The sequence below is a fragment of the Falco cherrug genome, chromosome 10 (assembly GCF_023634085.1).
Source record: "Falco cherrug isolate bFalChe1 chromosome 10, bFalChe1.pri, whole genome shotgun sequence".
Taxonomy (NCBI): Eukaryota; Metazoa; Chordata; class Aves; order Falconiformes; family Falconidae; genus Falco; species Falco cherrug.
The window spans coordinates 9,234,302-9,261,943 of record NC_073706.1 but is presented as its reverse complement, the minus strand read 5'-3'; the positions used below and the strand labels follow the sequence as shown (position 1 = coordinate 9,261,943).

General features: G+C 40.8%; 1 protein-coding gene across 5 annotated transcripts in view; it reads right to left on the bottom strand.

The window, feature by feature from the left end:
- TSHZ2 (teashirt zinc finger homeobox 2) overlaps positions 1-27,642 on the bottom strand; it is a 232,055-nt gene that overhangs the window by 115,416 nt on the left and 88,997 nt on the right. For 4 of the 5 annotated variants that reach the window (XM_055722012.1, XM_055722013.1, XM_055722014.1 and 1 more), the window contains exon 1: positions 25,860-26,002. The exons of the other annotated variant lie outside the window; for it this stretch is intronic. In XM_055722012.1, coding sequence (XP_055577987.1) covers positions 25,860-25,905 — 46 coding nt within the window. In that variant the 5' untranslated portion in view covers positions 25,906-26,002. Of the gene's footprint in view, positions 1-25,859; positions 26,003-27,642 lie in introns of those variants that run through there. 5 annotated transcript variants of the gene reach the window in all.

Here is a 27,642-nt window from a genome sequence, read left to right as displayed (position 1 = left end):
AAAGTGCTGTAAATGCACGGCAGAAAATGTTACTCACGGCTGTTATCAAGGAGTGTGTGTGTGTTGCACCCCTAGAGACAATGGAAATTAAGCAACTCAGAAATCATTTCCAAGAAGATCTGGGACGCCGCGTAAGTCAATCCTAATATGTAAGAATGCAGCCTGATGGGTGAAGTTGGAATGAAAGAGAAAATAATTCACTTGATGTCAGACTAAGGGTGAAATGCTGTTTCAAATTAGCAAAGGTGCATGGGAAATGACTCATGAGCACAAAGGTTATGGCAGCTGACTTACAGGTCCCAATGAGACCAGAGGGTGTGCATCATGAGGGCTGGCTTGGAGCGAGTCAGCAACTCCAGCCCCAGTTCCCCCAGCTGATGTTTCGGGGGTGGTTTGCTGTGCCCTTGCTCCCCCAGTGCAGCTCTCCCACTTTGAGCAGGTCTAGCCCAGGGGGCAGGAGGCAGGAGCTGCCGTGCGCCCACCTGCTGTACTCATCAAGTCCTCTCCTGGAGCAGACTGAGGGATTTTGCACTGAATTCTGGCCCCGTGGCACAGAGTGGTGGGGAAAAGGATCCCTGGGCTCTAAGAAAAATTTGGTAGATTTAGGAGGCTATAGAGGAAGGTTGGAGAGAGGAAAGAGTTAATACAATGGGTTTTGGCATTTGACAGAGAATACTTATGTTTAACCATTCATAACTAAATCACATCAATTTAAGTGGATTCCATGTATTTCTGACTCTCACATTAATCTCTATGCAGAGAGAGTGTCTAAATATTTGTCTCCTTCAGTTCTGATATTGTAATTCTCTACCAAAACTAAGGGGAATCCCTTGGTTGGGTTTTTTCCCCCTCCCTCCTCTCTTTTTTCCTACCTTCTTTCCTTTATTTTCTGGTAGAAGAAAGTGGTGAGAGGCTTTGGATGATCATTTAAGGAAACAGGGATTTAATAAACCCAGTGTTTGGGTACATCACAGCTTTTATGTTGGTGCTGAACTCCACATACATTAAATCCACATCATCTATCAATCTTACAGTTGCATGTCACTTATGAAAATCTACTGAGTATTGTTTTCATCTCGCCTTACAACAAGCAGCAAAGCCTCATGAATACTGAAGAGCATTGTAAATACTGCACATCTTTTATTTTTAAAGGTCTAGACAGTTTGGAATGGCAAGATTTCTTTGTTGAAAATTGCAGCTTAAAGCAATAATTCCCAGATTCCTCCTCCCCTATTTTTTTCATTCTGTGTGCAAACAAGCAGAAGCGTTGCTCTGTATCATTAGTAACACCTACAGTGGTGCTGCTGTTGCTGCAGCTTCACCATACTAGTGCTCTGCCTGTGCTAGCCATTAATCCAGCCCGATGTTGGTTCAAGTGTGATATTATTATTCAAATTCCATCCCACTAGGAAGCAACCAGCTCTGAGATGTATCTATTCATTTCCACTGCTTTATTGAAATCTGACAACCTGCTTTTTCTACATTTTTGAATACTGCAACTTTATGACCACACACTGCCATCACCCTGCTCTTATTTGCCTCAATAGCCCTCAGTAGTGGATCTGCCATGGGCTGAATTTAATAGAACAATATTTTACAGTTAGACAGCACCTTTCATTTTGAAGAATAAAGCCTCATTGAAATTCAGTCATCTTTGGGGCCCAGAGAGGCACAGCTTTGTGAACAGGGATGTTTTGGCCAGGGACACAACCAGTCTGTTTTTGAGAAGAGTGCAAAGTGATCTTTAATGCACACACAAACCAACAGAAGATGTGAGGTGTTATCCAAAACACTATAACTGCCTATTGTCTGATCCTCAGTCTGGGCTAGAAAATGGGTAGCCAGGCCTCCTGAGATGATGTTATGCTGATAGATTATGAGCATGACGTATCTGTGTTGGGCTGTGTTGTACAGTTGTACAGTCAGTTCTACAGTACCCCTCTTGCAATACTTTAACATCTGCAGCTCTGGGCAAATCCAGGAACAGCAAAGAGACCCAATCAAAGAGAGGTGCAAGAGTTGACTAAACCTTCTCAAACAGCCACAGAAGCCAGGATTTGGTTTGAATCATGAGGCACGTGAGGGATGGGGGACGTTCAGTGTGGTTTGTACTTTACAGAGACCCAGCATTTTCTGCATAGGTTTGACATCTCATTGGTTTCTTTTCTATTTGTTTGCTATCCTTTTTATCTGGTCAGTCCTACAAATGCATGTTTGTGTGCCATCAGCTTTTCCTGCAGTATATACAGTTTATCACAGGTATCTCACAAAAACCAAGGACTTGGTGAACCTTAGTGTAACCTTTAGGACTAAGAATTGCAGAATTGACTTCTAACCTTTTTGTTTGTTTCTATTTCCATGCCAGGAAAGGTAACTTCTGTCCTCCTACAGATACAAAAGCGGAGCTCCCTTTCCATCATGCTGTGAGCTGCACCGAAGTCTGAGCTATATTGGTTGTTGAGCAGCCTTTTGTCATTTCTGCAAAAGAACTGGTAGAATCAATCTGCTGCTACTTGTCTGGGCAATTTAGTGATAGGATTAAGAGCTACCATTTCAATCTACTGGAGGCAGGAACAGCAAGTAGTTTGAACTCTCACTCATAGATTATCAAGTTAATGAAGGGTAGGTACCTGAAGGCTCAAGAGCCAACCTGTTAAGACACCTTGCTGCTGATTCAGAAGCGATGCAGCACGCTCCAAAGCTGCACTGAAGACTCCCCTCATACAAGTGTGCTGTAAATGAGTATGGAATGGTTTACAGCTGAGTTGTCAAACCAGTGAGATATAATTTCAGTGTATTACTGATTCCCCTATGTACATTTTCTTATAAACATTCGCTTCAACTCAGTTGGAGGTAGACCCTGGTATTGCATTATGCTAAACTCAAATTATAAATCGAACTTGCCTGACTCAAAGGAATCAGGACATGAAACATCCACAGGTGTCACCTTAGTTTTGTGAACCCAAAATTCAATAAAAGAGGTTCTGCAAAGCCAAGACATTACATGTGTCTGTTACTGGGAAAAGGACCACTTACCATTTCCAGACTCCTTGTGATTCAAATGAAGTGGAACAGAGATTGCATTTTGAGTTTGACAAACAGATGTGATTTCATGAAAGCAATACCAAAACCTTGAGAAATGTAAGTGATGCAGAGGGAAAGAATGCAAAGAGAGCGTTGCTACCTCCCTCTCTCTGCAATCCTGTGGACTCCCAGGCATTGTACTGGCCTGATTTTCAGAGGCTGGGGTGGGGCTGTTCACTGCATCTGAGAAGCAGACCTTTTATTTAGATCTGCAGAAAATTTGCAAGTTTGTTAGTTCATCAAAGAAATCTAATCCACCTATTGTCTTCTGATCTTTCTCATAAGATCCTTCCATATGAATAGAACTGCTTTTAAAACCGCCATCCCTCCCCACCCAACCCCCACCCCCACCCCCCCAGCATTTCCTGTCCTCTCACCTTAAAAAACACTCTGAAAACTTTTTGACCAAAGCAGCCATGTGGAGCCAGAATTGTTTCAGTTTTATACAGGGCCTTTGCTCACATCCTGTCGGGTGTTAAAAATCCCTCAGCTGCTTTGCTAGGACCACCCGGCTAGTTCTGAACCACATCTGACAAAATGATACTGTTCACTTCCAGAACCCATCACACAGTTATTCTTGGATAAAAGGTAAAGCAAATAGCAGCCAACTGCTCACTGCTGCAGAAACGAAGACCATCTAGCCATTTATCAAAGCTTCAGACAACCAGCTTGCTTTAAGCTCAGCCACCTCTCCCATTACAGCTTTAAACGATAACACGCTATAATATCAGAAATGACAAATGGAACCGGGGGCCTAACCTATACACAATCAATACCTGCTCTGAAATAAGAACCATCTTTAAAGTATTGACAAAGGGAGCAGGAATACATATAAAACTGCAATTTTTTCTTGAATTGTTTGGTATGGTCACTGTCAACATTTATTTATCCATGACATTCTTTTTTTTTTTTTTTTCATGAGAGCAGCAAAACCCCAGGGTGTGCAACTATTGTCAAGCCATTATAGTCGCCCTGTGTCTACTGTTTATTGGAGGGTAAGAGGAAAGGGCCGATTGCAAGTGACTTCAGCAGAGACTTCGCTGCAGGTTAGAAACCATTGCACTGTGTGCAAAGCAATTCTGCTTTCTGGTTTAGACTGAGATGCATAAGAAAAATTTAAGATGTCATCAGCTTCATTCATTTTGATGGTGCTCCTCCAGCTTGGGTCAGAAGAGTTTTACTTAAAATACACCCATTAACCCTCTACAAAAGCAGAATAAAAATTCTGTGTTTAGGTCATAAAGATAAGGACCTCCCTCTGAAGGACTGATGAAGGAAGCACCTTGTGGGCCAGCTACTTCCTCCTCCTGAGTTTAATAATAATACTTTGTACTTTTATAGCATCTTAAAGTGTTCACCACATTTCAGATACTCTATGAAGAATTAATAACAATCCAAAGTGCTCTGCAAATGTTCATAGCCCCTTACAGATGGGGAAACAGACAGAGCCAAGTCAAATGTCTTGGCGAAGGTCATGCAGGGCATTGAAACAGCTGGCAACAGAAACTGGGTCTCCTGAAGCACAGATCACTCCTCTGCCACACTGTTTGGCCACAAAGAACCAAGGGGTGATGAGATCAAGGTGACTTGTAAAGGGAGTTAGTCGCACAGCCGTTATCTCAGACTAGGTGTACAACTAGGGCCTGGTCTTGGTACCAGGGAAGCACAGAATTGATCTCCAGAGTCCTCCACAACACTAGACAGACGACAATGACTTTTCAGCTTTTTCTAGACATAAGTAGCCATGCCTGTACTTTCTTTATAGCCTCAGTGAAAGGAAAACATATAAGGAAATGTATGTCTGAGAGAGAGAGGTTTTGCGGTTACTGATTGGCTTGAGATCATCACAAGGTTATATAGAAGGCCATGGCTGAAGGACAGTACATGAGCAATGGTCTGTGTTATGTTGTATCACCCCATTTTGGGTGAGAGGCAGCTTGCAGGGACATGACCCTTTGGCTCTGTAACCACAGCAAAGACTGATGCAGCAATGATGGGGTGGGGAGACAGGACACTTCGCAAATGTTATGGCTGCCTTAAGGTGGCAGGGAAGAGGGAACCTATTGTGCACTAACTGCAGAACAAGGTTTTTTCTCAACCATAGTGCCTGCCTGCACAAAGGTGGGAGAGCCTTGTGGCTGCTGTCACCCATGGGGCCGGTTTCAGGGTGCAGCAGAGCAAGGTGTAGAACAGCATAGTCTGTGCATGGCCCATAACCAAAAGGAGCCCTACAGCAAAGGCAAAAGGTTTCAAACCTTTGTAATGCAGATAGGTTATACAATTGCGTGTATCTCCAGTGGGAGGTGCATTTTCTGTTGCACAGTATAAATAGGCCCATGACATTAATTTGAAAAATTGCATAAGAAATAGTCTCTTCCCTGGAGCATGATCATAAAGAGGGGAAAGGCTCTCAGAGAAGACTATTAAAATAGGGAAAACTGAGGCACAAAAGCAACTTTCCCATGGCAAGTCTGCCTCCAAAAGAAACGTGCAGCAAAGCGTCTCTCCAAAGCAGAGCCCAGGCCACATCTGACACCGCCTGCAGGACCCCTGCGCCTCCCAGCACCCAGGCAGCTCCAGGCAGTCAGAGCGGCGGTGCTGCGGCAGGGAGCTAGGGCACCAAACTCAGCCATGAAGAGGCTCTGCAGGCTGAACCGCACTTGTCCCACCAGTCAATATGCAGCTTGCTGGGTTGTTTCATGCCAAATTGCCAGCTACACCTTACAAAGGGAAAAATCTGGCAAAGTGGCTATATTTTGCTCATCAGTTTTAGAAACTTCAAAGAAAAAATGACTCAGAGAAGAGAAAGTGCGAACAAAGCAACAAAAGCAACCGAGCAGCTGGAGATCAGCCAAGTGTTCCTGAAGGATACCCTAAAAAGTGCCACGCATTGCTGAGTGAGTGGGACACAGCTCAGGGAAAACCCTTTTTATAGTAAGATGTTAGAAAGAGTGAAAAAGGAAGTGAGTGGTGCTGTGGGGCTTGGCAGCTGAGAGGTTTGGGCACAGGAGCAGATCTGTAGACCTGCTTTGGGTCTACTCGCTTCACCTCTCTGCCATCCAAAAAGCAGGAGTAAGTTTTTAAATAGCTGGCTAAGCCTTTCAAGTTTTTGGGAGGGATACGGTATTTATTATTGGTTGCCATTAGCATGTAAATAAGTAAATACACCCACTCCCATTTTGGAGGCAGCATGAAACAGGAGAGAACCTGCTACATGATTTCAGGAAAAGAAAATGCTGCTGTCTCCAGTGTTTTACTTTTGCATGCAGTGCTGGTGGCTGTTTTATTTTGCAGGAATCATTTCCAAAATATTTCAGTCTGTGCTGAGATTAGGCTGCTCTCTGCTTCGATGAATGAGTTGCCTTGGATGAAGAACATGACAAGGAGGATGGGAGGCACTCCCCCCCCGCCCCCCCCCCCCCCCCCGCCCCTCTCTGGGTGTTTCCATATGGAAAGACACCAGATGCCAGTGCCAGATCTGAGGTGAGAGCTGTACTACTGAATCTGAGCACTTTCTGAGCACTAGTGTGGTCTGGAGAATGTGTTCACAGCAGGAGGAAGGTACAGTGACAGGCCAAGTTTAATATTGATTTTAGCATTGCTGGACAGATTAGGCCAAAGCAAAATAATCTCTTAAACCCAAAACATGGAGGAGTCAGCAAATTTGCCTGAGTTCTCTACTGAGGATCCTCAGCCCCTCAGCTGTCTAATCAATATTTATCTGCAAAGGGGATGCTGCATGTCAGCCCGTTTTCTCCCTTGCACGGTGGCACTGCTGCAGTGAGCTCCTCTTCCCACAGCCCCGCAGCTCTGTCAATAGCAAGAGGAATTGATGGAGCAGTTAAGCACGGTGACGTGGTGGATCACGATGGTGCCAGGCTGGAAGGGAGGCTTTCCCCAGACGTAAAGGATAGCTGTCACCCTCTGGAGGGAGGCTGAAAAATGGTTTTGGAAACTCCAGGTCTATAAGCCTTTAGCTGTAGAAGTCAGGCCGTTAGGCTGCCTCAGACTTAGGCCCTGAGGATTCAAGGGGATAAAATATATCTGTGCTAAAAATCTGTATAAAGCAATTATTATTGTTATTATTCACTAGTAGAGTTATTGCAATACTGCGATATGCGTACTGCAATAGACCCGTGTTCTAGTAACTGGACTTACAGCAGCATGTTAGGTTTGTGCTACAAAGAAAGTGCAAGCTAAATTTGATTAGTATAGAGCAGTAATATAATGAATAAAAGTTTAAAAGAGATGAAAATAATGCAAGTCACTCTATTACAAAATTCTGAAGAGCACTGCAAGAGTAGAGATGAATATCATACCAGGATTTTGGAAGAAGGGGTGGAAAAAAAATTGAGAAATGGAAGACAAAGGTAGTTGAGGGAATGTAGATACAAAAAAGGGCTAAGTTTTCAAAGGTATTTAGGAAGGTTGAAGTGCAGGTAGAGTCTTAACAGCATTTTTACAAGTAATTAAGCAGGTTAAAAAGGAATCAAGGCTTTAATCTGCTGAGGTTCTTTTGAAAATCCTGCTAGGATTTCATCTCAAAATGTGCAACTATCCTGAAAAATCTGGCCCTGAACATTCAAGGAAATTGAATTATTTTCTAGAATAAGAATTTTCTTGCAGTCAGTCTGAAGTCTTTATGCAGTTATCAAATTAAAATAAAATGAGGAAGAGTAGCAAATAAAATGAGGGTATTTGATGAAGCAGCTCTCTCATAAACACTGTTAAAACAAAGACACAAACATAGCCAGAGTTTGTGACTTAATTTTTTGAACTTCTGGGAGTTTGCCCAGACAGTAGTATGCTCACTCAGGTCAAAATCTTCTGCCGAAAGAAAGGCAAGGAAGGAAAATGTATGACTGGCATGTCATTTACCCCTGCTTTCCTGCATGTGTTGCTGATCAGAGAAGAAACTGATCAAGCATAAAACTCCAGAAACAGATTAGGGGACAGAAGCACCAAACTCTTATAATTTACATGCAGAGTCTAATGACTCCTTACCCCAGTATGTATCTACATCCCACCATCCTAGAATTCATATTCTTTGTTTAAACTTTTTCTGCCAAGGAAGGTAGGATCTCAGGGGACGCGTGAGTCAGCTACTGAAGCAATGATCCTTGATGGTGGGCCAACAGCCACTCAGCCTCTCCTCCCTTCCGAAACAGCTCGGACACATCCCTCTCGCCTCCTGGCTTGCACTGCTCTCCCATCTCTGCCTTGGCATTGTCCTTGCACAGTTCCTCTCAAGCCAAGAGGTACGGTTGCATCTCACTGCTCATCTGGGATGCAGTATTTAGCCCTTAAAACAGACACACCGCAAACTAATGCATAGACTATCCCCAGACTCCACTAGGTAAAGCAGATGTGCCTATAAAATGGGTCTGTGAGCTCCTTGCAGAAGATACTTGATAGCAAAGGAAGCATCAGCACCATGTGATGAGGCAGTTGCTAAGGTAACTACTTTTTTCCTTTTAGAGAAAAGCCAAGTAAACAAGCATGTAAATAGACTTAAGAGCCACGTAAATTGTTGGTGAACCTATTCTGGTTACCTTGACGATGAAGTATCACTCTTCCAGGATTTAAACTTTCTTTGGTGTGTAAAGAATATAATATGCTGTGATCTCAGGCAGCTACAATTGGATTTTCTAAGTTTTAGGTCTACCTCCTCCTCTCTTTTCACATTACTCTTCCTTGCAGGGTGTGGAGGCATCCCATGTAGCTAAGGCACATGGTGCACCAAGTTCAACATCAGCAGGCAGGCTACTCAGGGAGGCGGTGACTTGTGTGCATATGCATTAAAAAAGGAAAGAATGGAGCACCTGTGTCGTTCCCTCTCCCCAGGCAATTTGCTACATACCAGGCACACTGCACTTTCGTTCCAGTGCACAGCCCTGTACCAGCAGCAGAGCATTTCCTACTCACGTGCAGGGATTGCACCCGAGCAAGACCATGAGACTCGCTCTTTTTGCTTGTTAAGCACAGCAGAGGAATTCCCAAAAGAAACTAATCACCGGAAACACCACCTTAGGGTGATGCTGCCATGGGTGTGGGAGAAGTACTGACTCCACATCTGGCACAAGCACCAACTTGTTGCCCAGATAAGGTCCGTGGTGCAATGCTAGCTTGGCTTCCCTGATGCACTAAGGTTTTCTCCGTTCTTTCCAGCTGCTCCCAGAGTGCAGTACATACTATTCAAACCTTTCCAATGAAACACCATGCCCACCTGCACGCAGCCTCTCTTGGTGGTTCAGTTAGCACAGGGTGCTCGAGAATGCAGTGAGGCTTTTTACCCCGAGCCTTTCCGTTTTGCCTGATATTATGACTGCAGTGGTTGCTGCCGCAGGAGCAGAGCCCTCAGTGCCTAAGCAGGAGTGGGATCTGTAGCTGCCACAAATGACATTAGGCAGCATAACTATTTCAGCCCTGCCAGTCCTCAGCAGGGGTCACAGCTGACAGCAGACTTAATAAAATTGGCTGGGGTTGGGTGACTAAAATGAAACATCTCAGCTGAAAAAAAGGCAAGATTGAGGCTCATTCAAGAGCTTTCTCCTCACATAGTTAAGGGAGAGCTTCACTACAATTGACAGCTAATTCAGTACACATCTCATAATATATTATCTCTCCAGCTATATGACAAGTCTAGTGAGCAAGATGCAAATGAACACTTAGGCAGGTAAGTTCTTAATGTCACTTTAAGACTCAGTGCAGCATCACTGTCTTCTCCATCCACCAGATGAGTTACGTAGTGATGGAGCAGTTGTGGGAAGGTAACAGCAGGATGGCAGAGGAAATGGAAGGTAAAAGAGGTTAATTTATGGAAATTATCTAGGTCACCCAGTAAGTAGGACAGCTTTAAAAGTACAATAGTAATTTATTTAGAATCTGATTTTTTCAATAGATAGTCAATGAGGGTTATCAGGAGTCATGTAATTGTTTTGATCTCCTCATCACAAAATGAACTGCAGCATCCTGAACTGATGGACGAAATTCCAGAGTTGTGCATCTATAATGAGCCCCCCAGATCAGGGTAAAGATTAGCTGACATGGGGGCCAGCGCCTGGGAAGCTGCATGTGATGAATGTGTGGGTTCCTGCAGCAGCGTATGTGTCATGGGACTACCAGGAGGGCAGAGTTTTTTGGGCCTTCCAGGATCAATAAAAAGAAAAAAAAAATCAGAGGATTTTATAATTTCAGAACTACGTGTGATTTTTGGGGGGTGTGTGTGTGTGGGTGGTGTAAAATGGAAAAAACCAAATTCTATACAGAAAAGCTAATTCACTCAAACCAGACTGACTTTCCTTACTAGTTACAACCCAAGCAATCTTTTCCTTCTCATTAATGGTACGGATGAAAAAGCAGTCTATTATTTTTTTGGCTACAAAGCCCTTAACTCTTTTCTTCCCTTTCTTTTGCTGTTTTAATACTACAGTTGAGATCACAAAACCCGGGCTGCAGAGCTACCTCCGCTCACTTCCCAGTCTTTTCCAGTGAGAGGGCCAATAAAGGTGAGGAAAGGCGAGGGGATGGGCAGCACAGAGAAGCTCAGATGGAAGTGCCAAGGGGACACACCGAGCACTGCGGGAATCGAGTGGTGCCAGATCTGGGTGAAATTCCTGTGAGCACCTGGCTGATAACTGCTTAATAAACCATCGTTTATCAGGTCCATGCCCCACTTGCCCTGTAGTGTTTGTAGCCCGTGTATGTACCTGCTCTCCATGAATCCCTCTGTAAGGCAGCCACGCCACGCTCAGCACTGATTCAGCCTAAAATATTTTTCATTTTTACTTTTTAAGCAATTAGTTAAATCAATCAAAAAGGCTGTGTGGTCTGCCTTGCCAATAGATACTAAAAATAATAATAAAGTGATATTTTTCAGTTTAGTTTAACTTGACTTTTTTAAAAAATGTTTAAACCCTTCCAAAAGAGTGTCTGTACAGCTACAACTGGTAGTGGTAGTTTAAAATAAAAATCTTTCAGCTCTATCCTTTAACTTCATCTTGCTCTTTAGAGGAGCTGGTAGTCTATCAGAACATCATAATTCCAAATTTTCCTGAGTTAATTGGTTTGTTCTGTGATGGTCTCTGAGAAAATAAATTACAGTTTCTTTTTTTTTTTTTTAATGAACTGACCACAAATTTGTAATGAGAATATCTTTTCTAAAGATAATAGGGTGGATCAGGATATCTTTAATTAGTTTTTAATTACAGAACCCAGTGACTCAAAACCATTATTACCTAACTTAGTGCCCACTTCGAGAAACTCCTGCCCTGCTCTCCAGCTCCCTTCTCCAGGCTCACATCAGCAAGGTGCTGATGTGACCAAACCCAGCCAGTGCAGGGAAGATTTCAAGGAGTTTCTTATTCCAAATACTGGACTGGACTTGCAAAATCCAGCAGGAAGCCAGCCTGCGATATCAGTGGTTCCAGACAGGCTTCCACACTGGTGCATGTGGCTCTGCAAGTTTATTGACACGGCAGCACTGGCTGTTCACCATTCGGAAGATATTTGATAATTTTTTCATCAATCCTTGGCTCTTAAGGTCACGAGATTCTGTAGAAATCTCAGCTTTCATGTGTAATAGATGATTTTTCTGGCCAGCATGATTGCGGTTAATATTAAAAAAATGAAAGGCAATACAAACAGCTTTTTTTTTTTTGAACGGCATGTTTTTAATTTTCTCATTTCTAAGAAACCAGATTCATGACTCTTTGCCTTCTATTTTTAACAAGCTCTTTCTGCCTGCCTGCTGCCTGTTACACTTGTTGCAAAACCTGATATTAGACTTCTGTCTGCTCATGCTGATGAGGGCACTCATCCTCTTCAGCAGGCTGTGTCTTAAGTGAACCACCAGTAAGAAAATCAACAAAGGCATCAACTATTGGGCTTCAGTAAATCCTCTTCTGCTGTCCAGCAAAAAGTGTCTTTAAGAGTACATACAGCAACGGTGTGTATTTCTGATCAACATTTTTTGTTCTAATGTTAATGTAATTTCAGCAGAATATAAAACCCAACTCTATTCTGGCTTGCATGACACATATAAATTGTGCATAGAGCTGGGAAACAATTAATTTAAAGTAATAATTTGTCTAAACATCCTAACAAAATTTTAAAGGGTATTAAACACCCTGTTTTATAAACATAACACTTAATTTGAAAAAAAAACATTTAGAAGGTAACGCATTTAGGATAAGTGCACAACACATGAAAATAATAAATGAAATTTTCCCAGTTTAGAAAATGAATGTAATTAATTAACATTTAAATTACATTTTTAATTGCAATCATGCCCTCCCAGGGGACTCATAAGGGACCATAATTGCAATTAAAAGCATGTGGATTAGATAATAAAACAATGCACACTGTCTGAAATGTGCGATTTAAAATGGAAAGCAGACATTGTTATCGGCACATCTAACTTAATTGTAGCCATAAAGCAAATGTGCTGTACAAAATAAAATTCACATACGGGAACATTTAATTCTTGAATCTCTTAAAGGGGACACGCTTGAGAGCACATTTTATGACAGGTTCTGTTTGAAACGGCCCTTTAAGGCTTTAGTATTCAGGGATAGTGCTTTAATGTTTTTGCATTAATAAAAGCATAGCTGAATGTTCCTATTAAAATACACAGATACATTTAAGTAAGAGATGAAAGTGAGTGTCTAAAATTTAAGTTGCAGAAGGCATAATTATATCAGGAACACATTTTTCTTTGTTCTGCATTGTTTTAAAATTGCATTTGCCAGGGGAGAGTTGGAGAGGCACCACATTTCCAGTGTATGTAACAAACAGGAAAAGGTGTCTGATAAATAGGTATTTACTGTACAGATACAAATCTGCTCTACCTTAAGTGTGGTCACCTCTCAGGCCAGTGGACCCTCAACAGAATATTGACAGTCTGGTTTTCCTTGGTGCTGCACTACAGCTTTTTGATAAATACCGAAGATTTTAGACTTCAGTGCCACTAATTCTTCATTTTTCATGAACTTCCACTTTATCTCAACACAAAGAGAAGAAATAAGAGTCTCCCAAGAAAGATTTCTCCTCATGGGGAAAATGGCCAGGAGTTTGAACCATGCTCTAGGGATACCACACAGTAAGTTAAGGCACAGCATCTTCAGAGGGTTGCGTTCACCCGGGACTATGCACTATTAGTTACCATGTTTGAGGGCAGATCCTCAGCAAGTGTAAATCACCACCACATACATCACCTGAAGGTCTTCCACACAGTTTGTGTGTCAGGAGCCCAACTCAAGAATGAAAGATTTTCAGAAATCACTATTGATTAGTCTCATTGCTAAGTGAATTACTAGTAGGTGCCCAGATACTAATTGTGACGAGTGTGTTATAAAGTGGGGAAAGCATGCAGACTGAAAATAGAGAAAAGTTTAGGAGCTAATGGGGAAAGGGTTCCAGAACATGTTAGAAATTTTCTGCATGGATGCTTCTTTTTGCCATTTGCTTTCAATCTTAAAGGGCATTTTCTTCTTTCACCTAACCCAGATACAAAATATGGCTCTATCTGTAAGCTCTTACAGCAAATTTTGATAAATCCAATGCTTGGGTAGATGAGGATTTGATTTAACTCTGATGTGGAAGAACATGTTTACATGGAACTAGCTAAAAAGAAAGAAGTTTCAAATCTTTCAGTTCATTAAATGGTGCTGGTCTAATTCCAGTTTGACAAAACGTGTGCTGGGAAAATAATGATATAATTATTGATAATATTCACTGTGAGCTACAATAGGTTATCTGCTGTACTTTCACCCTGTTTAAGACCTTGACCTAGGAAGGAATGGAGTTTAATTGGTAACACACAACCTGTAACTCCTGCTGCCTGGGGGAAAAATTCACCCAGGAAGGAAGTTATTTGGTATAGAACTATACTTCTAGTAATACTGCTACCTATTAAAATGCAGTGAGAGTCAGAAGAAAATGCATGTGCAGGGTCCCTAAGTTAACCAGGTATTCCCCCCCTAAAAATTATTGTGAAACCTTGAAATTCTTCCATGTAATCTTTCTTACTAGCTCTGCTACAGTGCTTCGACAGCACTGTATATACAGTATAAAAACCCATGATTGGTTTAGAAGGCAATAGTGGTACAATATTTCCTAAGGGTTAGAAAAGTTACCCTGTGTGTGAAATAATGCTGAAAGCTGAGTATCACACTTGGATGTAAGTTTTGAACTTGAGGGGAATATTTTACTCTGCAATTGCTCAAAGAAACAGGTATAATTTGTTTTATAATACTTTATGTCCCCCCGCCAAACAGGAGTGTTAGTGCTATATGGAGAGTTATCTGAAATGGTATGCATATGGTGCCTTTGTAATTTGGTATTCTGTGCAATAAAGAATTCATTGTCAGGATTTTAACTATTGTCTAAGGCATTGGACAATAAAGGAGTATGGTGAGCTGGCACAAGACAACCATTCAGAATTGCATGAAATACAGAAAGTAAATACTTTTTTTTTTTTCCAATCCACATAGCATTTGCCTCACACACTAGTTACCCATAAAAATTTAACATTTATTTCCCTTACAGTAGCCTCTGCCACGTAAAGGTTACCTGTATACCATGCAGATAGTGATGTGCTATTGCATTTGTGATAAGGTGGTATATGATAAGCTAACAGCAGACTATCTGTATGCATAACTCCTTAGCTAAATGACAGCGTAATGAACCCTCATGTTCACTATCTGCAAGGCTAGAGCCTTCCTCGGGCCAGTATATACATTTGAGATGCTGATCCCTTCTTAGCCAGGGAGCTTTAAACTTCGCTGAGCTCATCAGTTGTCCAGTTGGGCCAAGCACAGTCTTAACTGTCTGAGGCAAACAGTTAATCACATTACCCGACCACTAATATTAAAATTGGGAAGTGACAAAAAATAAAGCAACATTTAGATTTGCTGTGTGGAAACGCGTTCAGATTAAATTTAATTTGGATAGTCAGAAAATAGGGGCACCTGTCAGTTTCTAGGTAACACAGGGATTTTTTTCTAGCATCACTTACTACCTTTGGGAAAAAAAGCTCCTTTCTGAAGCCAAAAAACCTGACAAGGTGTAACTCATACAATGCATTGTGCTGCATTACGATGGCTTACATTGGTTCATGTCTTGTCATATGACAATATAACATGACACAAAACTGCATGTACATTGCATTGGAGATTTATAAAACAAAGCTTCCTTTGCTCAGAAGTAGAAGGGCTGTATTGTGAACTGCTTGCCTAGGAGGAGCAGCCGTTTCTGAGCCATGTACATGCTCTATAAAATATGCACATCCAGCCCTCAACATGAGCACAAACTAATAGGATCGGAGAAGCAGAACTTTTCATTCCGGCAGGATTTCAGAACTGGAACTTTGTAACCCTGCGCTTTGATTTTGTTTTTTAATTAATTGCAGGAACATGGAAAATGCAAAACAGAAACACAGGGTAGAAAAGTAGAGAAAAAAAGAGGTAAAGATAAAAGACAGAAGAAAATTAATTGTTAATTATTTATTAGACGGTTCATTTGCTCACACCTACATTACTGTGTTGGTGTTTTAACCCACTGTGCTCATTCCTCAAGCTTGACCTCAGCCACATTGTTAGTTGAATTCCTTTTCTTTTGTCACTTCTCATTAATTTAATCAGCTTTTTTTTAAAAAAAATGGTGTAAGATAGGAACTATATGTAACGTTGCGAATAATTCTTAAGGGATGATCCTTTCCTTAGCCTAAGTTTTGGTAAATAAACTCACAAGCACAGCAACTGTTCTATGTACTCTTTCAAAAGGAGATGCGGCATATTTTGAGGCCCTGTCCTCTGAAGGACATAAGGTTGTCCTTCCCAAACAGTTTATAGGGCACTGAGGAATATTCCAGCCTCATTCCTCCACTAACAAACACACTTGCTCCTTTAATAACAATTCTTCCAGATAAATTAATCTGCTACTGGTGAGACCTGAACCTCATACCTACTAGGAGAATAAGTCTCTAAGTATAACATGCACATGCAGAGGAAGAAGACACTAGCATTTATTTAATATATGATAACTGTAGCATTAAAGACAACTACAGTATATCATGACACCTTCTAAAGCATGGCTTGAAAAATATAATCACTGCAGCCTATATAACTTCAGGATTTGCCTCTGCAAGTGTTTCAATAACTGGCTATTTCACTTAGAACTTGTTTTTCTTTTTTTTGGCATGGTACTTGCAGAAAAGGAGAAAAGAATATGAAAAAGAATTTTTTCTGGTTCCTCTACTTTGGAAATTAATTTACTTACTTTCTTCTAGCCTTCTAAAAGAAAAAAAGATTTTTTTCTCCTTTCAGCTTAATACCTCTTGCAGATTTACTCTGACACATTTAACGTGCAGTAAGTTGTCTACCATGAGACCCTTGGTTCCTAAGACAGCATTTATTTTAGCTACAAAAAGGTGCAAAGCAGCTAGGATTTTTATAAATGTAAAATAATTTCAGCAGTCTGACACAGGAAAGGTAGGTCAATTCATGCTTAGTACTTTTGTAATTTTTTTTTAACTACTGAAGTGTAATCATATTCTGGAGTGGGTGTTATCATCTAGGATCAGTGAAACCATAGCATAGTTACATTAACTATAAAAAGGGAGAAAACCTATTCCATTTCTCAACATACAGAAGAAAAATATCAAAAAGCTTTTCTTTGATCTCTTTGCCAAATAAAGTACTATTCTAGCATTTGACATATGACTGCAGTGACCCTGAGATATGCCTCCTGTACATTACCTTTACTTTGTTTCAGCCAAGCCAAAACTGGTAACAGAACTCCATCATTTACACTTAGCTTCTTTTAAACCATTTTTCACATTTAGTCCCTGATAGAAAAGGAACGTGTCTGTTTCCTACAGGTGATTTATTACATAGTTTCTAAGCAAAACACTTTTATCTGAAAGTATAGGTCAGACAAAGGAATAATGCAATCAGAGACACTTGCAGAAACATTATAAATACTGTACTATATACAGCAGAAGTCCTGCACTGTCAAAAACGACTAGCTGCTCACAAGCACTGAAGTTCATTGTCTTCTGGTGAAACAAAAATTCCGGTTAAACTAGAAAAGGAATACCTTTTAGGCTCAGGTGTTTTTTTGGGGGGTTGTTCAGGGGTTTTTTTGGCAGTAGTCACCTTTTGAGTCCCAAGAGGCTGTAATAGAGAAGATATTTTTATTGCCTTGCTATAAGAATTTTATGCTACTTTGCCAAGTGGTTCTGTAGAATTACTCTGTGGTAGGTAACAGGAATGGTGGCAATCACTCTGCATCTTTCATTTAGAAAGGTGTAACACAGCCACTGCTGTTCCTTGCATGCTCTGTCATTGTCCTACCGGGTACCCCCAGTTTCAATGCATTTCTCCTCCTAACAAGCCTGGGCAGATATAGAAGTCCTATTATTCCTGTCCTGAAGAAAGCAAAGAAAGACACAGGGAGGGCTGAGTGATATGTCCTATGTCACGCAGGAAGCCTACTGTTTCTTGAATACATACAGTATTTTGAAGTGTGAAGCTCATATGCTCTAGTCATTAGGCCATCTTTCCTCTCTGGGTTAAGAAATGCATATACTGAAACAATACCATGAAACCTAAACATAGAAACCTACCAAAGTATAAGTCATGTAGAAGAGCCAGGTTTTTCAAGAAGGAAGGATAAACTGTCCTGTTACGCGGAATTAAAGTTTGCTAGAGCAGCACAGTACAAGGCCTTCAATAACATGAAAGCATCCTTGAAATTCAGGTTGAATCTGAAGTAATACGTAATAATTTCTAATGATCAAAATGGGGATTATATGCCTGATCTTTCTACCACCTCCTCAGTCAGAACTCCCTTTTTCTTTGCTTGGAGGATGTCAAGCTCTGCTGCTACTGTAACCCACTCACTGATGTGTGCGTTTGTAAGAGCCTGCCTTCCTGTTTCACAGCTCTCTTTTTGACTCTACTTTTAGTCCGCACTCAGCACATCAGTGAGCCCAAATGTTCATCAATCCTCTCATTGAATTTCTTTGGTTTTCACTTGCTTTTTCTCTAACTTCATTATAAGTAAATACATACATATATATATATATATATATATATATATATATGTCCATGTGCAACAGAAAAAGACAGAAAATGAGTTTGTGTATGTCTGTAAAAGAAGGCAATTCATCTCAGTTCAGTTGTTCCCAGAGAAAAGCAGACTTCACTAGTTTATTTCACTAGTATATTTATATATATTCTATCCTGTTTTAACCATGGAAGAGCACCAGGTCGCCTCAGTGCACTGCACTCTTACTGAGCATTGAAGGCAGGACTGAGGGAAAGCAAAAGGGAGATGGGGCCAGCGGAGTGGAGAAGGCTGAGCTCACTGCTTTCTCAGATCACAAGAAGAGGAGTGGAGGTAGGAAGAGGAAAAGGAAGAGTGAAAACTTCTTGGACAAATGTGGAGCAGCCTCCAGAGTTCAGACCTTCTCCAAGTTGAACAGGATTGACAGTCATCTGCTTTTCATCAAAATATCTTGATGTCGTTATTGCTTTTGGTTGCAAATCAATAAAGTAGAGCATAATGACAGTTCAACAATTTTTCTCCTGGTAAAATGACCTATGCTGATCTACATACCTTGATTAAAATGGGGAGGAACATGAACTTCCTATTTTACAGGAAAATATAAGCATAAGCTTTCACCTTGCGTATGGTGTTTGGATACTGTAGTGACAGCTGCCAGTGAGCTGATGGATAAAATTTCTGAGATAAGACCTTGCTTCTCTTCCCAGGCAGGATGGTGAGCAGATGCTGAACAGAACAATGGAAAATAAGCCCTAGACAAGCGCCTGGACGGAAGGGGGCGAGGGTTCTCCTTACAACTGCTGACTGGAAAGGGAATAAGGAAGATGCTGAATGTTTCAATGCTTCAGCAAAGACATAAACCAAAACCGACTGAAATTCAGAAGTGCTAAAGAAATGGCAAGGCAATGTTCAATACATTATGACCTTTCCTGCTATTTTCAAAATTGCAATCCTAGGGAAAAAAATTTAAAAAAGGAAGCCCACCCTCACCACATGGCTCAAAATGTTATTAAAAGCAATGAATTCTTTTTTATTGTTATGTTTAATTTTTTTTTAAGTACCATTTGGAGCAGAGACAGCATAGAGGATGCCTCCCTTAAACTGAAGATAAGTTAGTTATTTGAAAAGAACCAATTTATCTCATTCATTCTTTTACGTGCTCACTTATATTTATTTATATGCATACTTCTTTGAATTTCATTTTTATTTTTTACTGTGTGCAGTAACTGTTAATGATCATATACAGTCATGAGAATTAAAATAGAATCCTGCATTTCACTTGAATGCCAGAGCAGCACACACACAGGATGCAGCATATATAAATAACAAAGACCTTGCATAATCACATACTCTATATCCTCTCTTACTAGAATATAAAAGCAAGCCGTAACCTATGACAAAACTTAATACAAATAAGATATGAAATAAATAAAATGCACAATGCTAGACCTCAATTTGAACTATTCAGACTTCATCAAAACATATTGGAAAATGTGTGATAGGACAGGGAAAATCTTTGCATATAAATTATAGCTATGAAAGGATTTGCTGCTGCAAACAAGTGTAAAGATGAAACTTCCCAAAAAACTTATATCAAGCATAAGATACTGTAAATAATAATTTACATTTAAATAGCACCTTCAATTCAGGAGGATCTTGGAGCATTTTGCTAACCACGAGTGAAATGCTGTGATGGGTAGATGGTGCAAACAATATTTGCAGCACTATTTTGCTTATACATCACAGTATAAGTAAAGTAGCTGTGAGGGGAAAGAAGCTTCTGACCTCTATGTGTACTACATTTATATTAGCTAGCATGGGTACAAAAAGCTGAGGCTAACAGAGGACAGGCACAGATACAAAGTAGCTAGAACATACAAATAGACAATGCATAAAGTAATACACAGCCAATGGCAGTGTCAGCCTGAGACCAGGCCCCCAAATTAGGGGTGCTGATGTGTATTTGCATATGTGCCTATGAACCACACACATTTTCCTAGATAGATTCCAATTATTTGGACTTCAGTGATGACTTATAATAAACCAGCAAAGATGAATTGGTCCTTACTCAAACAAAAATCCAATGAGCCCAAAAAACATTTTTTTTCCCTCCACCATGGGATTTGACCAAGACTCATGCTGCAGAATCATAAGAGAGCAAGGAAGGTTTGGCTGAGGACACCAGTAGAAAACCTCCCTTTCCTCATTCAGAGTGTGGGAGGGCCTGTGCTTGGCTACCTACAGGAAAGGAAAGGGGAACTAAAAGAACTCTTGGCTTCAAATCTGAAAAAGCACCAGAAAACTGCTAAAAATATAATTGCAAATGATATTGTTATACTTACAAACTACCTTTTATTTGACAAGTCTAGCCCTCCCTCCCAAGCAGAAGGCAGCGTTTTCCAATTTTAACAGCAGAGAAATACCACGAAGGGGGAAGCTGGCCATAAGTTATGTCTATCCCAGAATTAGGAATAGGAGCCTCTGCAGAGTCCCAGACACACAGAGTAGGATTTTCATGGGCTGCCCCACCAAAGTCCCAGTTCACCCCTAACCCTGACCAACACAGTTAGCATCACACTGGTGAAATGGTTACCAGGCAGCAGAGCAGCAGCACCCCCAGAGCTGATCCATCTCAGTCCAGGGACTTTGATTAAGAGCAGGCTTCAGTATTAAATAGGATATATGTAAACATGGAAAATAGTAAAAACGTTTACAGACTGCGATACAGAAGCTTTGTCAGTGTCAGATACTGCCACCAAGAAGCTCAACAGAAGAACATGGATGGACTGTGAGGAGGCTGATCTCCACAGCAGCTGGCAAGGTCTGATCTGGACATCAGTGCCAAGGTGCTGAGGCTGTGTGGGGGTGTGTTTGTGTGAGAGCCTGTGTGCAGCAGGATGTCAGCTTTATAAACTCTCCTCCAACCTCATTGATACCTTCTAAAGCTTCATATGACTGCTGGAAGGAGATCAAAAGCGCCACTAAAGAAATTATAAAGCCCTGTCAATAAAGGAGGATGTTTTATATTATTTTCCAAGTATCAAAATTATTCATTTAGATATGTTTTGCAATGTATAAAGATGAAGAATAAAGAAACAATGTGCTGCAACAAAATAAAAAAGGACCACTGATGCTGTTCCTGTACGTTTGACAATGTGATTTGTTTTCTGCCAGACCAGTGCCCCATTCTGTATTGTATACCATGAAGCACAGAGGAGCTCATGGATACAGCTAGTTTACTTCAACGACCTTAATGTATTTATGAATGACATAGGAATAACACAGCATTACAATTAAAATAAGAGAAATGTACAGTTAAAATAGACACTGAAGCTACTTCTAGAAAGAAATCAGCTGTTTTACAATGGAATACTAGCACTTTGCTGGTAAGAACAGATTACAAACTAAGAAATGATAGCAGTAATCCATCCTTTATGTTTATATTTTAGGAATACCCAACCCTGAGGGTTTAGCATGCAGGCTGAAACAAATTACTCTGATCACCAATATCAAGGTGTCAAGCTTAGATATTATATGTCAATCATTCTGTGACAAAGATAAAAGTGAACAAGACGCATTTCATAGTTATACAGAGAGGGAACATGGATTATATATTTAACGTCTTTTTTTCCCAATATACCTATCAGCACTTCTAAGTTGTTTCAGCAAGGAACTTGAAACATAATCGTTTCAAGACAAATAACAGAGAGACTCTAAACAATGATGGAAGTCTCCCTAACTGTAGATTCTCCTCAAAAAACATTGAGTCAAGCCAATACCAATGGACTTTATGAAACTATGAATTGCATCTCCGCTGAGAGTGCCCTACTACCCAGACAAATCAATTGACTTGATCTTTACATCTGCCCTACAGAGTTTAAGCAAAAAGGGAGAGCAAGAGAGCAAGCGAGAGAAAAATATCATCTCAGATGCTTTCTCATAGAGAGAGGGAGTGTCTTGGAAAGAGAGTTTCCTAGACACCTGGGATACAAACGAGCTTTACACTGAACTCTGATTTCCCTGTGCATTAGCAATGACAGGAATGAATGTGTCTAGGCCTTGGGGAACACAATGAGGCCAATATACGAACCCTTTGTGGGCTTAGGAAGGACACGCTGGCTAAGCCTTCAGCTGCTGGTAGCTCTGGGGTTGCACAGCAGCACAACTTCCCATCTTCTCCCACACCCTCGGGCTCAGGCTCCTAAAATCCATGTCAGCTGCACATTTGGCATCTGAGAGCTTTCTTGGATCTCACCCACTGGACTAGATCCTCAGCTGGTTTCCCTGCTCCTTGAACTTTTGCCAAGGGTTTAACCTAAATGTGAATCCAAGTGAGCCGGCTAGCTTAGAAAGAAAGAATCAAGATATATGATCGCTGCTCCCAGAAATATAAAAAAATATTTACAGAATTGTACAAACATCCTATTCTCATTAAGTCCTCTGCAGCTTTTCTGAAGACCCATTCCAAATATAACTGTACAGTATATACTACAGAAGAAAAAATGTAAATACATGCACAAACTTTTATTCAATCTCTGGAGGAACAAATGTACGTATTGATGAATTCCCCTCTTTCCCCTCTACAGTTTAAAATCATTTTCTCTAGTTGACAGAAACTAAATAAAGATCAAAGGGCAGAAGACTATCCTGCATCATATTATAATTCCTCCTAATTTTAAAGATTCATCCTTGGAAAACTGTATTCGGCACCAGATTAAAACAGAGCATGCACGACAGATCCCGTAGCACATTTGGATGCAACAACTTATATTAAAGATCCCAAATTTTACTGATTTTTTTTTAAAAACTGGTAATTTTATTGATACAAATAGTCCAGAATCTTCCCAACAAAACAAGATTTCTATGGCCTCGGTTTGTGTAATTCTTGGCTGTCCAGCTATTGCTGAGGAATCTGCTATGAACAAAACATCCTCTGCAATACCTACATATTGCTAGCCAAACAGAAAATTATGCAATTCCAAAAATAAGATATTTACCTGCAGGACTGTGTTCCAACTAGTTTAAAGGTTGTATAAATATTAAGCTTAGGTTTGTTCAGACAATGTTGGGCACACTTTTTTTTAAGAGGTCTGTAATTAGGGGATAACTGCTGACAGTCTAAATAAACCTCCAAGTACCACCAGCCAGATGACTGCAGGGACATTCTTTTCTACATACAAAATTCAATAAAAGCAATGGATTTTAAAAGCAATCAGGTGATGATGAAACATGAAAAACATTTCTGATCAAGCTGCTACAGGGGCCACAGTGGTTCAGAAACATACCTTTGACTTGCAAGCCAGCCTATACAAATAGTATCTACATAACCACATTTCCCCACTGTGCCCTTCTGAAAGGCACCTGCACACTAGTATGGACTGCCCGAGGGTTTGTGAAAGAGACGGGAGCTGAGCCAGGCTTTGGCTGTGACATGGAGTGGTGATGATGGCCAGTGAGCTGCTGAGGCTGACCAAGGCAGAGTGATTCCAGCCCCAAAGACTTCTTCAGTCTGGGATTGAAGCCCCTTTTCATTCCAGTCTCTGTCTCCCGTGAGAGTAAATTATACCTTGGTCCTGTTTAATTCCCCGTTAACCTAATGAAGCCTTTGCTGTGCACATTGGTCTACATGTTGTGATCCCTAACTGTTCCTTACACATTCAAAGTAAAACTAGTGGTAGGATTGGCTGAGCAAAGACTACAGTGCTTAGTCTCAAGAAATAGCTGTGCTGAAATGAGGTATTTAACCAGATCTCACTATTGTAAGCACCTGGCCAGGAGGCAAAATCCTATCTCTGCAAACAGCAATTCTTTCAAAGCAAAACCACACTGGCAATAATTTAACTTTTTTTCTTTTTGAACTGAAAGTCTTGGATACAAACTTTACTGCAAATATCCTAAAATGTGAAGTTGATATCTGTTGCCAGCTGTAGTTTCCCCTGAGATTTGTGTGTCTATGGCATGTCATCCATTTTTCTTATCTGCCAAAGGACCCACAGGAAATATTTCCAGGTAAGCTTTCAACCATAGACAAACCTGAGTGTTACAGAAGTAGTACAGGTGTAGTCTGCTGAGAATGACAGGGACAGACTCTGTCACCCCACAGAAAGAAATGTCAACAGAACCATATACATGACTTTGAGGCCTGATTTTATATTCTGCTTCCTTCATGTAGCTGCTGAAAACAGGGATAACTGTTTTGCACCAGGGATATGACATTTAAAGCATTTTTGACCCAATCTCCTTCACACAGGAAAGCACATATAATATAGTCCAACATTTTATTTCTAAAATAAAATGTCAGGCAAAAATTACTGTCTTAACCTAGTAAAAATGTTTAGAATCTGCTGGATAAATATATGTGTGTGTGTGTGTATGTATGTATAGTTATGTACATCCATGTGGACACATGCTATGCAATTCCCATGCCAGGAAAGAATGATACTGTGTTTGGTGATGATAAGAATGATATCATGGCATTTAACACATTGGTAAGAGTGTACAAACAAACTTATATGGCAACACATGTAGGAACTTCATCATCCAATTGAACAGTATTATCACTTACTTACATATGTTAAGTCATTAGGTCTCCATTTGATTTTTTCTGATCTCACTAATTTCAGGGGAAATTCTCCACAGAGGCAAAAATTGGCATAAATCAATACATATCTATGTAAATACATGCAACTGCTATAAATTAATTAAACTGTAAAGCATAAGGCAGAATGGTCATTTTTCATAACCATAGCAGTTACAGTCTTTGTATCGCAGCTGCAGGAAGAAACAGGCTAAAAGCAGAACATCTTATGCAAGACATGATGCATTCAAGGTGTTACAAGATGGTTCTATCTTAAAGAGCTCAAAACCTCAATAGGAGATATTAAAAAGTAGAAATTGAAAACACGTAGAAATCAGATAACTTTCCAAAGGTCACTCACATATCCTATGGCACATCTGGGAACTGAACAGACTTCCCTAAGAGGACTACAATTATGAGATGGATTCTGCTTTTATCCAGCACAGCTGGCTTCTCCGTGTCTTTACATGGACATGCTTGGTGGCAGAAGAGTGGGAGATGATTTCCTCCCTTCCTCACATAGCCTGTGAAAGAGACTGTCAAAATTCCTCTATCTGTTTTTTTTCTGTATTGTCTTTCCCAAAGGCATGCAGGAAAACGCATCACTCCAAGGAGAGCCCAGAGGAGAAAGTTCATGCCCTGGGTCATCTCTCTAGACCAGATTGACACCACACTTACACATCTGACGTTGAATCCCTTGATTATTAATGCAGCCAGATTTGTCTACTTAGTTGGCCTTCAGTTTTGTAAGTCACTGAGCCTCACACTGGGATTTCATACAGCCACAGATTCTCAAAGAAGTAACAACTGAAATGGCTAACCAGCATTACCCTTTAACACATGCAACCAAGTTCTGTGCAATACCCTTGCAATCCCCAGCCTCTCTGCATTATACAAATTATAATTTGGCTGTATGATAGAGCTCCAGCAGAAATAAGCATGCTAAGTAATGTGTAGTACGAGCATACAGAGCTAACCTAAGGAGACCACAAAAAACAAGAGAAAAAGAAACACTTTTCTCTCTCAGTTTCTTTTTGTTGTTAAAACATTTGTTTTGCATCTCTTGCAATCCCCACCCCCCCCACCCACCCCCCAATAAACATACAGTCTTATTTTTGGTTTCATGTACCTGAAGTAGGAGGACAATTTGATGTAATAGGCAGTGTGAGAAGCATTCTTTACCATAAGAAGAAAAAAAGATTCAGCTCAAATCCCCAAACAGAGCCTGCCTAGGTGGTGCTGGAATAAAGATACTATGCTGCTTTTCCTGAATGTCCTTATGCAAACAGGATGTTGTAAATGTCTCTTTTTTGAAAAAGGGCCTTGTATCTGGTCTTAGTTCTGCCCTTTGATTTATTAGGAGCTTCAGCTGCAGACCAAATAGGTTTTCCTGTCTCTGCTAGCTCCTATTCCAGTCTTAAGTCACTGTGCTTTAAGACACGCTCCTTAAAGTACAAACTCTGTTACAGTGCCCTAAATAATATGTGATGCGAATAAGTGCTGTTAAAGGAGTTTCCTGTTTTGGTTTCCTTATTGGCACTCCAAGCTGAGCTAAAATCTCCAAAGGCTGTACTTAGTATGCAGATACTGAAACCAAACCAAAAAAGGATTCCTGCATTTGTTGTGCTGTAGCTTTAAATGCCCCTGGCAGAAACTTCATTTCTCTCCCTTTCTCCCTTTCGATCCTTCCCCCTCTCTCTCTCTCTTTTTGATGTTTCTTCTTTCTCTCAGCCTGTCATTGACAGTAAGTGCAATCACATTACACACAGCTTTCTTTGGAAAGCCCCCTTTTTAATGATCTGGCAGTCTGTAGACACTGACTGCTTCCAGAAAAAATTTCAATCCCTCTTCCCACAGCTTCCTCAAGCTCCAATGATAAATGACACCTGTCATTCTGTCACAGACAAACGGCACAGATGGGAGCGTCAGTGATATATGGCTCACCAGAACAGGAAATCAAGTTTGTTGGTTTTTTGGTTGGAGTTTTTTTTAAACAGAAAAGAGCTGACCAGTACATTGTCATGAGGCTGTTCCAGGGGGCCTTGCCCAGAGGAGGAAGGGAGGCAGGCGCAGTGGAACTAGTAGGTTTTAAGTAGCAAGCTGCAGTTTAAAGACTAAGGGACTGCGGCTGTCTGAATGGCTTTGCAGTTTAAGGCTTGAAGTATGTCTAAACGGCAACCCAAAGGTGCAGTTGCAACTCTTCCAGACATACCTGTACTAATCTCACACTAGCAATCCACCTCCGGCAGCATCTGCTTCAGACAGGCACCTGGGCTCCTGCGGCCCTGCTCCTGCCTGGCCTGGGAAATCAGCTTGGACAACTTTGCATGAGCTGCGGTCGGAGTTTGGATTTGACATATCCACAATTACATTTGATTTAATTTCTCTCAGTAATGGAACTGAACCAAAATCCTGGCTTCTCAAGAACACTTGAGAAATGGGGAAATTTAATTCTGAACCCTTTTTCTGTCAGACAGGTCTTTCTTAAGCTTCTTTTAAAATCATACATGTTTTCACAAGGACTTTTTTGCAGGCAAATCACTTCGGCTGCCTAAGCCATGCAGCCACTTTTTCATTGCCTAGCAGGCAGACAGCAAGCCCAGAGCTCAGACAAAGACTGTGCAAAACCTTTTACCCTGTGATGCCCTTCTTGATAAGAGAATTAAGTCCTGCCACTCTCCTTTTACAGAGCAGCTGGAGAGAAAAAGGGAGCCCAACTGGTCATTGGGTAATTAAACAATATTTAGCAGTCATGAGAAAGGCAAATCTCCCTGGGACTACACATGGAGTAATGAAAGCAGGACTTTGCACACAGACAGGACAAGTCTTTTCTAATCCCTAAGTGGGGACATTTTTACAAATAACTACTACCACTACCGTGAGTGTAAAATCCATTCTTGCTCTCCACAGCC